Below are 13,922 nucleotides of genomic sequence, written 5' to 3' on the forward strand. Positions count from 1 at the left end.
GCATATCCTACTGCACCATTTACAGTATATGTACCCATGTGTCTTCAGTTCCCAGGACTTCACCCCTGCATGGAAAATGTGGTGGTGAAACCTGTCTTAGATTGTACAAAAAAGAAATCGGTTTCGTATTTGGGTTGCTAGGTGAACCCTTGAAAACTAAGCTATCAAAACATAGGCAGATGGGAAGAAACATTAGATTTATTTAAAATAAATCAATAATCAGGTAATGTTTTACAACCTTTATAACTCTAATTATTACATGAAAATAGTAGCATGAACATCTTGTAACTTAACTTTTCAAAGTAAGTTTAACAGTAACCAGTAGAAAAACTTGAGTTGTACATTATCAAAAACACAGTGAGTCAGTAGCTGTTATGTCATTTATCTTCCTAAGCACTAGAATGAGCTGATGCCCGTTATTCTTCTAATCTGTTCAAATGTGAGCCAAAATGTCATGGACCATGGTGCCTGAAAAGAGAGACGAATGATAAGACTAAATTAATACATTTCCTAAATAGACAAAGTAGAATTCAAGTATTCAAATGCTATTTACCATCCTCATCCAGGTAGGCAGAAAACCTTTATACAAAGACCAGAATCCTTCACCTCTTACTGACTGAACAAGGCAGTCAAGAGAGGACCTGTAGAGTAAACCTCTACGAAACAGAAAAATAAAACACCTTCATACACATATCATATTGAATATCAAGAGTAAGGTCAAAGAAAAGGGTAAAATGCTTCGTTTTAACAGGTTCCGTCTTAAGGATGGGCCTCGGTTTATGTGTTAGGGAAGTTGATGGCTGTGGAGGACTGTTATATCTGAAAGACATCAATATGTCAAGTAACTGAAACTCTGAATGCGTGTAGTAAGCAAGCTGTTACCAGTGTTTTTTCAAGTGGCCTTTTTGCAATCAGATTGTGACCTTAATATTAGGATTAAGTTACAGGTTTGGGGGTGAAAACTGATTTCGGGTTTGGATTGGGCTTGTGTGTAGATGCTCCTGGGACATTTGCCTCATGACGTAGCGATAACATTCCTTGCTGTAATTTGGCACGAACAGCACCAGAGCTAATGAGAATCCTCTAAGAGATGGCCCATTCTTTACCTTCCATATGAGTCTGTTGGCTGGTTCATGATTCTTGTTTTTATTACATCCGCTGGGGTTCCCATAGTAGCAGCAACAAGGCCTGAGCATATGCTGGTGAAAGTAAAATTAAGACATCACTTCAATTTGTGTTTGATTGTGTTCCAACAATTTTACACAAGGCAGATGGTGGGTTTAATGTTTATATTGAGCTTTAAAGTATACATACAACTTTACAATACACATAAAATAATAGCCACTAACCACTTTGCTTTAATTGCTGCCTCTTCTGGTCACACTGTAATATTTTAGCAGGTTGCAGTGGTATTGCTGTAAATGTGTCAATTATATCCCTGGACAGCTGTGACCAGTGTTTCTCAGCAATGAAAAGGTCACAAAACACAGTACATTGATAATACTTAAAAGAAGTACCTTGACAACCCATGGCATTTCATGTTGTCTTGCAATGCTGTGTTTTGTAGTAAAAAGTGCTTCACTGAGTCATATGTAGCCAGATCTGAAGATAAAACACAAATAAACTGCAAAGACCTGCTACATCTTAAACTTATCATGTTGTTGAACATATTGGATTGCACAGTACATTGTGTTGCATCATTGGGAACTTGTGTGCTAAATAGTCAATTCTCATTAATACAAATTTCAAGGGAACAGTAAAAACATTTTTATTATCAGTAATTCCTATTATCAGGAGTCTAAACCAAATGCATTCTGTCAGTTACAGTAGCACTGAAACCATTTTCAATTACAGAGCAATGAAAAGTATTATACATTTAAAAGTATGGTGCATTTTACTGAAAACATTTGTAAGTGAACTTTTAAAACATATACATTGCAAATGAACTGTACTTGAAATCTGCATGTCCCATTCTGATCAGAGCCATTTTTAAACCACAAAGACTTAGTGTTGAAAATTCCATGCAGAAAATTCAGGGTATCAGGAAATTCATCTAACCTGTTTATTTTTTTACAGGGGAAAAAAAAAAACAGGACCAAAACATCACTTAATGCATACAGTGGCACTGGAACAATTTTTAGAGTAGGGGTGCTGAAAGCTATTGAACAAAACTGTAACCCCTATTTATGATCTAAGCCATGCAAAGCCAGGGGGTGCTGCTGCACCCCTAGTTCCAGCACCCCTGAATGCATATCGCAGTTGCTCTCATTAATCTGTTTAATTTTTTTTTTATTATTTTTTGTTGAATTTGGTTTTATACAGCTTTACAGTAATAACACAGGACTGGTAATAGTTAAAAACAAGCTTGGGTGTTCCACACATGCCCAGCTGTGAATGTACACAGAGTGTACAATGTGATTGAGGTTTAACACTGAAGATTAGTGTTTGAATTGGTTCAGTAAGAATATAAAGATATTGAGATAATTGTTGGATGATTCTTCAGTAGCAGATTTACAGTACCTCCTAAATTGACCAAGGCAGCCCTCTGTACATTTGGCACCCAGCCTGCCCACAGGCCACGGACTCCTCCTTCAGAAATGATTTTCACAAAAGCGTGGTATGCTCCTTGTACTCTATTAGATGAACAAAGAGCATCCATAATACCGAAATACAAGGATTCATATAATTCCCACCAATCTCTAGGGTGATGCTATGAAACGCAAAGCTACAGTAGCTTTGAATATTACAAAGCTCTGCAAAGCAGCCAACGGAAGGATAAAAACAAACAAGAAGATAAATACCAAACCAGGGCCATGAATATATTTTGCTCAAAATTGGAGAAAGAAGCTATGTCAACTAAAATTGTATTACATTGCATTTCTTTACCAGTTCATGAGTTTAAATACACATCCTGCTTTGCAATACTGAAGGGGTAAGCCTCCATGCCTCAGACATAAAACAACCTCCACAGGATTGTGCCTTCATGTGGTTAGTTTGGGAACTAAAAGGCTACAGTCCTCACCTGGGGGGTTTGCCTTCAAATCTCCTCCTCCCTTCCATCTGCATCTGGACTTTTACCAGATCTGTAGGACTGGCAAAAAACTGGCCAATGGCACCAGCCATCATAGCACCAATTCCCGCTTTCCTGAGTGACAAAAGCTTTATTGCAGTATGTTAAATATAAAGTGGCTTCTTATTAAAGAGATTTGTTTTTGCCATGTTTACTAATCAAGGCAATTTATTCTTGTCACTGTATTAAACCTGTACCAGTTTGTTAAAATACCAATATGTTATCATTAAAGATGCGTTATTTTCATAAATATTTAACTTTCAACTATAAATATTAATACTGACCACAAAGGAAAACTGCCATCTTCATTTCTGCCCAATCTGGACTCCCGCAGTTGTTCATAAGATACCATCCTCACCCCTGAATACACTAGAACAACCAGAGTGACAAAAGTTATGTTGTTCTTCATAAAATTAGTTGTTTCATTTGGTATCTATTTAACCATTAAGGGAATTATTAACTTTAACCAAAGTCTAGTGTGTATAAACGTGTGTCTAGGGCATATCACCCTACTGAAAAGCCAAACTGTTACCTACAGCAATGGCAGCAAATTGTAATGTAATAGTTGAGAACCAAACCCGATCTTTGAAGAAGGTGATATGCTGGTAACAGGATAATGCAGAGGAGGGAAAGAAAAACCCATAACCATTACCTTAAACACTGCAAGAAGGGCAAGTGTTTTAAAACAATTGGTAATTCTGATTACATGGTAAAGCATTTTTCCTGTAATAAAGCCAAAAATGCATAATTATTAGCAAGACCAGAATTCGTAAGATCAAGTTTATGTTTATGTTGACAAACTAGCCAGAGTAAAGTTACCCGGCAACAAATTCATCCTCAGTTGTACGGCTTTCCTACAAAAAGAACATTTTGGGGAACCATTCAACTTGACAATTGTTAAAATATTTAGCATATTTTTAAAGAGGAGAGATTATCTATTCGTAAGGGGTCCGAGTAAGGAAAAATGAGCATAAACGTTGTGTGTAAAAAGGGAAAGGTACTTTTAAACAGAAAATTGAAATTCATGAAAATATTCATGAAAATATTTTTAAGGGCACAGGGGGTGGACACAGCTGGGCCTTCTGTGTGCTCAAAAGTTTTGTGAGGATAGATACTAAACTTTGAACTTTAAAATTACTGCAGACCAGTAGGAGGTTGTTGATCTCCATTGCACCATAAACCACCTACTGTTACGACACAGACTAACTGACTTGATCCAGAACTGTGAAAGGTATTATTCTAGGTAACTTACAACCATATTGGTGCCATATATCGTGGTATAAAAGAGAAGAAAAAAAAAAAAGATTTTAAAATCACACTACACTTACCCTACAATAATTTAAATGTTTAACATTATGGTGTTTGTTTTGTTTTTTTTAGTTTTTTTTTTTTTGGCTAAGCCTACTAAACAATAGCCAACAATAATCAAGACAGCGCAAAAACAGGTCACCGTGGCCTATACTGTAGATACCAACAGCAGACACCTGTACACAAAAAAGCTTTATTATCTAGACTTTCCCCACAGGGATATCAAATATAAATAAAACAGTCCTGGCAGAAAAGTTAGACAATGAAATACCTATGTGTCTGTAGATGGCAGGTGTGACACCCTGCCATAGTTTCAATGGTCCTTCTTCCCGAACTATCCCTGCTGCTGTGCGGATCATTCCCCTGTATGCTCTTCTCCTGCTGCCTCCATCTCCACGAAGGGCAGCCTCACCTTGGATCTGCAGCCTGGTTTTGGTCAAGTCCAGAGGAAACGTTACTAAAGCCAGGAACAAAATTTATGCATTCTTAGATTCCAGACCACAGTTTACAACCCAGCCAATGACACACTTTGTTAGAATATAACAGCATGTCAGGTTATGCACACATAGTTGAGTAATTATAAAAAAAGACATACAAGTAACACAATTAAATCTACATTTTAGCATACCTGTAGAATTGGGAAATAACGCATTTATAGTTAATTGTAGATATAAATTCCCAAACTACTTTGAATATTTATTTGTATAAAACTATGAACTCATACTCTAAGGAGATGGACCCCATTTCAGTTTACTTGCAGGACTTTTCTTTGACAAACTCTGAAGTGCACAAAGTTTCTGAAACGGTGTTTAAGAAACACAGCAGTGAACTAGTCTTTAAGCAGTCAGTCACAATGAGGCGAGGCACTCACTCATAGAACCCCAGTACATTCCGAATACATTGGCATAAAAAATCCTGCTAGGAATGAGTATACCTATCTCAGACACAGCTGCTGCACAAGCAGACAAAACAAACTTTGTCACCCGGGGCCATTTCTTGGGAACTGGCGATTCATTTTCTTCGGAAAGCACCATTCACGAAGTCCAGCCTGCTGAGTCACTGTATCATTAACAACTTTTTTTCATACACTGCTAGTAGGAGTCAAGCATGTTTAAATAACAAATAATAATAACGTTAAAGTCAGTTAAGTCGCGAGTTTCTGAACAGCTTGATGTCATATACACAAATAAACTGTCTGTCCCACTGCTTAACTACACAGTGACCTTTGCTTGCATGGACTGGGGTCTTCAGTTCAACACACACGGATGACTGGTGATGTAGTTCGACCGCTGCACTGCTCAAATTTTTCGAAAATGTGAGTGGGTAATCAAACAAACTACGTTTTCCATGCTGCTTTGCAAAATTCTTGTTTGGTGGGAGGTCGAGATGGTAAAACCGTGTTTTGCAGGCGCATCCAGGGTACCTCACTCATCATACCCCTGCGAGCGCAGCTTCTAATTACGTCATCTTTCTACCGGTTCAGCTCGATCACATGATGAGGGTAATCTCTTGCTGTGCGTTTTGACGGTAAATACGGTTGTTTCATCAGTGGCTCTAAATCTTGGGCCGGGGGGGGGGGGGGGGGGATACTGCCCTGCTGGTTTTTGTTCCAACCAAGCTCTCAATTACATACTCGAACCCTTAATTGAACTAATAATTAATAAATTTGACTTTTTAAATAGAGTAGTTTATAACAATTTAAGTTCATTATACAATTGTATACCTAAAGTGAAATCTCCATCTGTTTAAAATAATTAAAAAGCTCAGATTAGGCAAATTATCAGTTCAATTAATGGTTCAATTATGTAAATAAGCACTTGGTTGGAACAAAAACCAGAAGGGCAGTGTTTCCCCAGGACCAGGACCAGGACCAGGACCAGGACCAGGACCAGGACCAGGACCAGGACCAGGACCAGGACCAGGACCAGGACCAGGACCAGGACCAGGACCAGGACCAGGACCAGGACCAGGACCAGGACCAGGACCAGGACCAGGACCAGGACCGTGAACCGTGAACCGTGAACCACTGGTTTACACAATACCTTGCAGAAGAAACAAAAAACAGGAACGTAAAGTCTTCACCAAGACAAATAGTACTGTTCACATAAAATGCATTTTTTGTGTTTTACAGTTGCTTGAGGAACTAGGGCTGCTGGAGGTGCGGTGTGTTTGTGCTGTATCAGACCAACCCACCCTGAAGCAAATTGGGTGAAACGAATATTTAAAGGGTATGCATTCTATCCTGTAAGTAAACCATTATCGTCAGCCTTTGAGCTTGGGTAAATGACCCCAGTCTATTGAGTGAGGTGGTTGTTGCACCTTCTGTAAATCATTCCTTGCTTGATAAGTTGATGAGGAAATGTTATTATTTTTTCTGCATCAAACAGAATTTGGAGAAGTGGAATGATGTGCCAGAATCGGGCAAATAAATCGTGTTACAGTTAAGCTAGCATCTAGTTACTTTTTCAGTACAGCTTTAAAAAACGTGGTTTGGTAAATTACTAAAAAATAAGAATGAAAACTTTCCTCAGAGGCTTTCCTGAGCATCGAATCACCACGTTTCAGTTTAATACTTCCAGCATAAAAGGTCTAAACCTGTGCATCTTATTCCACTGTTTCTGTTGGTTTGCTGTTGTGTAATGATTTTAATAAGGCCGAAAGAAGTAAGTCATCCATAGGGAAAGCACCAGCTGGATAGGATATAGAATTAATAGGTGTCTGCAATTATATTCACCATTTTTTACACCAATACAAAAGACTCTGGTTTGGGATAACAGGAAACAGTCCTTATCTAATCACTATCAGGATGAAGAATTTAATACCTTTTTCATGTCAACAGATGTGGATTTTTAGCAGGCAGTTCAAGACACTGTCCAGCGCACAGGTACTGCAGAAGCACAGCTTTATTTTCAGTTCATGGTTATGGTTATCAGATCCTGCGCAAGTAAATGAGTGTTTGCTTTATTATCAGCGCCTTGCATGTGGCACTCTGCTAGTATTATGATTGATAGTTTATGGGTTAGCATTTAATGTCCTAGTACTGGTAATGTCCAAAAAGTAAATTCTCCCCCAACCTTTACACTGCTCCTCACTTATAAACATTTACTGTAGTAATAACATAGTTAAGTGTTATAAATGAAAGTGAAACCATTGTTAAACACTGTAAAGTCCAGAAAGCTCTGGTAAAGCATATTAAAAAAAAAAAACATGGCGAAGCATGATAAACTGTAGTAAATGCATGGGAAAAGGTCAAAATGACTGTGCAAATATACTGTGGTAAACTTTTATAAGGGGCTGTTTACTGTTGTTTGCAGTATTTAAGCATCCTAGGAACATTTAGCTCTCTATCATTGTCCCCCTGTTTTCTAAAGCTGGTGTAAAGGGTTGTTCCTGGAAAGTGACTCTCTTTCTGTCCAGTACATAAAGCACGAGGGACTAACAGGAAGGAAAACAGTATGTGATATACACCATTTAATGTGTATAAAATCAAGAGTGCTGTAGGGCGTTAGTCATACTACTGTATGCTAGTCGTTCATAAAAGAGTTTAACCTATTGAAGGATTCCTGTCACTGAACCTCTAACAGCTTAATATCCTGTGTAGGTACTGTATAAGAAGTAAAGTCTAAACTACAACTGACTTTTTATCATGAAAGTGAATGAATATCGTCATGAAAAAGCTGCTAGGATTGCATTATTGAAACCATTTAATTTTTTTAAATACAGTATAACAACAGTGTTAATATCTGCAACAACTGACTTACTTTCTGATAAAGTAGTTACTCCCCAGAATGTAGTCAATAGTCACCAGGTATTTATTTTAGCGTAACACTGAACGTCATTGTAGGATTCTGCAGTAAATTGTTACAGATTTAAAGTTGATCAAGATCCTGGTACATAAAGACTTCCTTCTCCGTCTGAAGACCCCAGGGAATTGCCCCACCCAGCCCATTCCAGATGGTTGCCGTGATGAGGCGCTAGCCGATTTTAGAAGATCCCTGGAGCCAGCAAGGCCTCCATTGTGTTTGCTGATGCGCCTGGGAAGTTGAAAATAGGCTGATCACTGGAGCTAGCATTAAACTTCAGCCATCAACACCAGATCAGTAGGAAATCCAGAATACCTGCTGTTAAATGTATTATTGTGAGATGTATTATGTGAATACCACAAGTTACCAAAATTACAACTTGAACTCTATTTATACGGTAAGATACTTATTACACTATGTAACACAATTTTTGTTCCTGGGTAGTAAGTGTTATTTCCTAATTGCTTATGCCTCAAAAGTATAGAAAATGGCTATTATTCCCCACAAACTTTGCTTTTGTGACCAGGACAGTGATATTTCAAAATATCACTATTTCCAATGGGAAAATAGGCAAATGTGTGTCTTTTCGTTCACAAAGTCAGAAAAAAACAACGTATGAATCCAAATGAACATGTATTTATACTAAAGTAATACAAAGATGACTACAAAAGATTTAGAAGTGAGTAGTTTTTCGAGATTATAATTATACTGTATTTACACACATACTTATCACACACACACACACACACACAAAGGGAGGCCAGAGAGAGTTTCTGATTGGCTAGTCATATCAGAACTTAGACACTGAAGTAAAGGTCTCAAGCACTGTCTCCTGTGTCGGCCAAACTTTGAGTTAATTACATCGATTCATTGGTGATAAGCAGTGTCTTCGAATTTGCAGACTAAAACTAATTACTTAGAAAACCCCTCTGTCGCAATATGACCTACACAACATACCATGTAACCTACAGCATAGGAAGTGATCAGTTACCAGGAAGCAGTCATCTGCTGTATTGTACTGTTCAACAAAGAAGCAGCAGTGTTAAAGTAGAATTTTGTAAAAGCGAACAGGAAAATATACATTAAAGCCTTTGTTGTCATTTATTTAAACAGCATACCACGCTATAGAACACATAACAAATTACTCTGGTTCTTAACTGCAGTATATTGAGAGCTTCTCAATTTACAGGCATGCATGTACCCTGCAGTAATGAGCAACCTGACGGGTAATGCAATTCTCCAGCAAGCAAGGCTGCAGTGCAAGAGTTTAAAGAACAATTCCAGGCGTGTGATGAAGTTTTTGAATATGGGTCACAACGGCCAGAGTTCTTTTTACGGTAAAGGACACTTCCTAAATGTTTTTAATGTACGTATGTATGGGGCATTATTTAAAATAGGCATACAATAGGTACTGTACCATAAGCCAGTTGTAGAGCAACCACTAAAATCAGCGTCTCACTGCCTGTATCACAAATTATTGTAACTTTCAGTTTTTCCTTTTCCAATGAAAAACTTCTCACAGGAGACTTAGCAGGAGGGGTAGGGGCTAACTGCACAGATCTGTTTTACATGTTCCTGAGCAACATCGCAGTTGTGTTCAGACCGTCCCTGCACAGCTCATTAACAAATCAGGGTTGTTGAATGTATTTCATCTGTACCACACTGGATGCATGAGAAATGTTTAGACCTGCACACTAATCCTGGTGCTCTTGATAACAGCGTCTGGCCTGAGGAAGCACAAAGCTGATGGGATTTTATTTGCTACAAGAAGTGGGCCAAATCAAAGCAGTGGCTTCTCTCCCTCGTGAAACATGGTTCTCAAAGCTGAGAAAAACAAGTCTCCTGATACGAACGCCAAGGTAAAGTGTTTCATCATTTTAAGAAAAGAACTAGCCATTTATGTTAAATGAATGCTAAAGCTTACAGCTTTGATTACATTGTCTATATAAGAACATAATAAATTCTAAAACGAGAAAAGGTCATTCGGCCCACCTGTGCTCACTTGCTTAATGCAAGCGTGGCGTTAACACTCAGGAAAGGAAGAGCAGTCGCGTGGTGCGCGGCGTGAGTCATACAGCGCAGTCTGGCATCCTGGCTGTGTGAAGTAGGCGGGTCTTCACTGGGGACTCTGAAGGGAACGTCACATTGGTTTTGGTGCTTCCGTGGGTTAGGGAGGCAAAGCCAACAGGGACTGTTCATATCATCGCGCTACAGCGAGCCATGCTGGCCATGCGCTCAGAGAGCTCAAAGGCGGATACCGGCAGGGCTGGGCATTGTCCTCCAGAGGTCAGTAGTTTGCTGACATCCGCTCTCGAGTTCTTGGATGAAAAAGGAAGCTGGCTTGATCGTGGGATCGGAGGACACCCACTGAACTTTCAGTTGCCAGATGTGTTGAAATCAACAGTTTTATTTTTGTTCAGTGTTTTTAATAACACATTGACGCTGGTGACCACAGTTTGAAACAGGTGGTTCTTAGAATTTGAAAGGACGGTTGCACAGTTCTAGACATCCTACTTATTATTAAATACCTATTTGTTTTTTGTTATTAATTTTTTCAGATTACTTTCTGGACACTTGGTTTTATTATTTTCCAACCTTCTGTATACAGGACAGTTATAGAGTTATGAAGATAGCATCATCCTTTGGAGAGAAATGTAACGATTTTCAATTATAACATTCATTACTTTTAAAAACTCACAAATTGTCTCACGCAGTCAGGTTCCACGTTTGGAATGGCAAAATGAAATAAAATTCCTCACACACAAACAACTGTTCTGTTTATAATAACCTTAATATGTTTCCTTGTCTTTCTATAACTGCCCACACTTCAGCTTGAGGAACCGAACTGTCACAGAGTTCAACTGTGTATTAATCCTTACATGATCCTAGGTATGGGTTATAATTCCAATGTATGTATCTAAGGACACCAGCACACTAACATCTAGGTGGCACACAGTGTGAACCAGCCTACCCTCGGATACAAACCACTCACTGCATCATGCAGTCACTACAGCTTGGTCTAGCAGCAATGATAAAGGGTCTGCTCATCCAATACAGGCTCTACTGCTAGGATGCTGGAATCACATGTTGGGCTGTTGAAAGAATGAAACGCCCTACATCAACAACAAAAATCATTTAGATATAAAAGAGCTCCGTTTACAAAAAAGGATCAGCTCTGTCAAAATGTAATATCTACTAATGTAGCCAAATTGCAAAAAAAAAAAGGCTTACCCCATTTAAGATAAGATCTATGAATGGCCAGATTAATTTGGGGCTTATTTTTTTACTGTTTGTGAGCACCCTTTCAATAACATGTACATAGAAAGTTGGTCAGTTACATTGAAAACTGTATGTAATTGTATAATACTGAATACCCATCACCACCACCAGGGGGAAATACATTCATGTGAAGTGCAGTTGGCTTGAACACTGAATTAGTAAAATGATAGAAAGAGCAAATCAGTCTGGCATCTGGTTACATTAGTACAGGATATATTTAAACAAATGTTATTTATCTCAGTTGATTGCTTTAACTGTAGAACATTTACAGTGCAGCAAACCTGCATTACCTGTTGTACACCAATACTTTTCTGGTGATTTAGAAGTTTATTATGCCTGAAATAATTATGGATCTTGTTAGATATCCAAGGTATGGTGTTCATTGTTTATTTAAGAATCAGTTTAAAATGTGGCAATTGCTATTTTAATGATACATCAGTCCTGGAATACCTAAAAGATATATTGAAATTACATACAATAAGGTCTTTACAGCAACCCCCATTTGTACAGATCATTTTTACATATTTTGCCCAATAGAATTGACTGAGTCTGTTGTCCCCTGCGCTGTCTTTTTTAGTCAGTGTTATAGCAAAGAATATTCAGCAGAATCAACAAAAAAAAGTCTGAAAAAAAATGCTGTGCATTAAAAGGCTTTGTTGAAACCCTGTGTAAATTAAATAACAGCTAATTATAGCTTTCTTCTTGTTTATAGACAAAACAAAGAGTGATTTATCAGAGGGTGAGCTGCAGCAGCTTCCTTACATACAGTGGTGCGTCCAGGAGCAATCTGCCTTTCTTCACCAGTAACTATAACCAGGACGGTGGTCCAGCCCCTAAAAATTCAAGTACTGTATGCTTCTATTAACTGTCCAGTCAGATAGGATTTGCCATGGAAGATAACACATTATGGGTTTCTGATTTATGACGCGGATTAGAAACTGAACCTTCTGATTCTGATCTTTGATTTGTTACTAAATTTTTAAACAAGATATACACTCACAAAGTTGTGAGTTGGTCAATCAAATATATATATATATATATATATATATATATATTATATATATATATATATATATATATATATATATATATATATAACATGTATTTTTATGAACTATGAGGAACTGTGCACTGTACTGTACTTCTACAAACAAGAGAGTAAAACAAACAATATGGGACTAAAAACCATGTTCAAAATTACTCAGTAGCACACTTTTCTTAAAACTTCAATTTGGCCTGGTGACATCAACACAGACCTTCTACTGTATTAGGGTTTATTAAAGGGATGTGATGGTATGGCATGATGCTATGGGAAAAGCCTAATTTACATGTTTTTAATCCTTATATAAGACACTGAGAAATAGATTCCTGATGGCTCAGACCAGGCTAGAATATCTTTAATCTACTAGCAAAGTGGAGTATCCTGGGCTACTATTAGGGACATAGTGGTACTGCTGTACCTAGTAATTCTTCCATAATTAAAAGGCAGCAAATATTGATTTTGGGAACAAGAAAAGGCATTTGGACCATTATGACTCACTCCTTGTTTGTACCTAATTTCTCTAATTTGGCACAAACGTTTCCTCTAGAAATACGTGTGAATGCATTAGAATCATTGCACCACCTCTCTGATTCAACTATATGTTTTTTTTTTTTGTGTGTTTTTTTTGTGCTTTTTTTCCTTCACTGGCTTTCACATCGCTTTGGTTAAAGATTAAGAGTTCTAAAAAAAAAAAGATTATTTGTGTTTATTCAGGAAAACCTTTCTTCCCACAAGAACGCTGAAAGAAGGCTGATTTAGAAAATAATGTTTTCTTGGAAGGCTTTGTGGCCTTCGGAGTAGGTCCATACCAGAGCCCAAGAAGGTTGGAACACCAGCTGTTCACTTTTATTCATTAACTAAAACAGATGTTGTTTTACTCATCACTGGCATACTCCACAAACCCTGCTATGGTTATACTGTAGCAGGCTAGTTCAGCAGGAATATTTAAAAATGTCATGGTCAGAAATGGGTTCATGCTAGATTTGATAATCCCGTTAGCTAATGCAAGATTGTATAGTGTCATTAAAGCTATGCACTACCTACAGTCATTTTTAAATATAAAAATTATACGTTTGAAAAAAAAAAGAAAGATATTGTCCTGACTTTGATAAAGCATCATAATCCCTGACTCGCAATATTCATTCAATAAGAAAAAAAAAGACTTTTAAACAGCACACTTCAAAACTCCAAGGCTGCCTCGCTTGAGTGGGGGTATCAATAGGAGTAAGTCCCTTTAGATATGTATTAATATTAGTTATGATCTAAGCTTGGTTTGGAGTACATTTATGAATGATTGGTTGTGCAGCTATTTAGAGCTATTTTTCAAACTCAATAGGATGTGCTATCCTCTATATTAATCTAGAATTACAAAGGTTGAAACTCTCACTTGATAATGTGGTCAGTTTCCTCCCAGCCATCG

At 37.8% G+C, this 13,922-nt stretch overlaps 1 protein-coding gene across 1 annotated transcript; it reads right to left on the reverse strand.

The window, feature by feature from the left end:
* Positions 1-180: 180 nt before the first annotated feature.
* On the reverse strand, positions 181-5,823 carry slc25a27 (solute carrier family 25 member 27). The gene is made up of 9 exons (XM_041249727.1): positions 5,313-5,823; positions 4,650-4,835; positions 3,355-3,439; positions 3,023-3,145; positions 2,521-2,633; positions 1,518-1,602; positions 1,107-1,199; positions 554-656; positions 181-468 (listed from the first exon to the last, which is right to left on the reverse strand). Exons 1-9 carry the CDS (start codon positions 5,410-5,412, stop codon positions 397-399), a joined length of 960 nt encoding a protein of 319 aa, XP_041105661.1. The 5' UTR covers positions 5,413-5,823; the 3' UTR covers positions 181-396.
* Between the last annotated feature and the right edge of the window lie 8,099 nt (positions 5,824-13,922).

The sequence above is a fragment of the Polyodon spathula genome, chromosome 5 (genome assembly GCF_017654505.1).
Source record: "Polyodon spathula isolate WHYD16114869_AA chromosome 5, ASM1765450v1, whole genome shotgun sequence".
Taxonomy (NCBI): Eukaryota; Metazoa; Chordata; class Actinopteri; order Acipenseriformes; family Polyodontidae; genus Polyodon; species Polyodon spathula.

What these genes read in the sequence shown, in the direction of transcription:
- slc25a27 (XM_041249727.1), bottom strand. Translation starts at nt 5,412, where the DNA reads ATGGTGCTTTCCGAAGAAAATGAATCGCCAGTTCCCAAGAAATGGCCC. An exon ending in TGCCATCTACAGACACATAG is followed by an intron (nt 3,440 to 4,649) that starts GTATTTCATTGT and finishes TGGTTGTTCTAG; the next exon opens with TGTATTCAGGGGTGAGGATG. An exon ending in TTTGAAGGCAAACCCCCCAG is followed by an intron (nt 2,634 to 3,022) that starts GTGAGGACTGTA and finishes TTCATCTAATAG; the next exon opens with AGTACAAGGAGCATACCACG.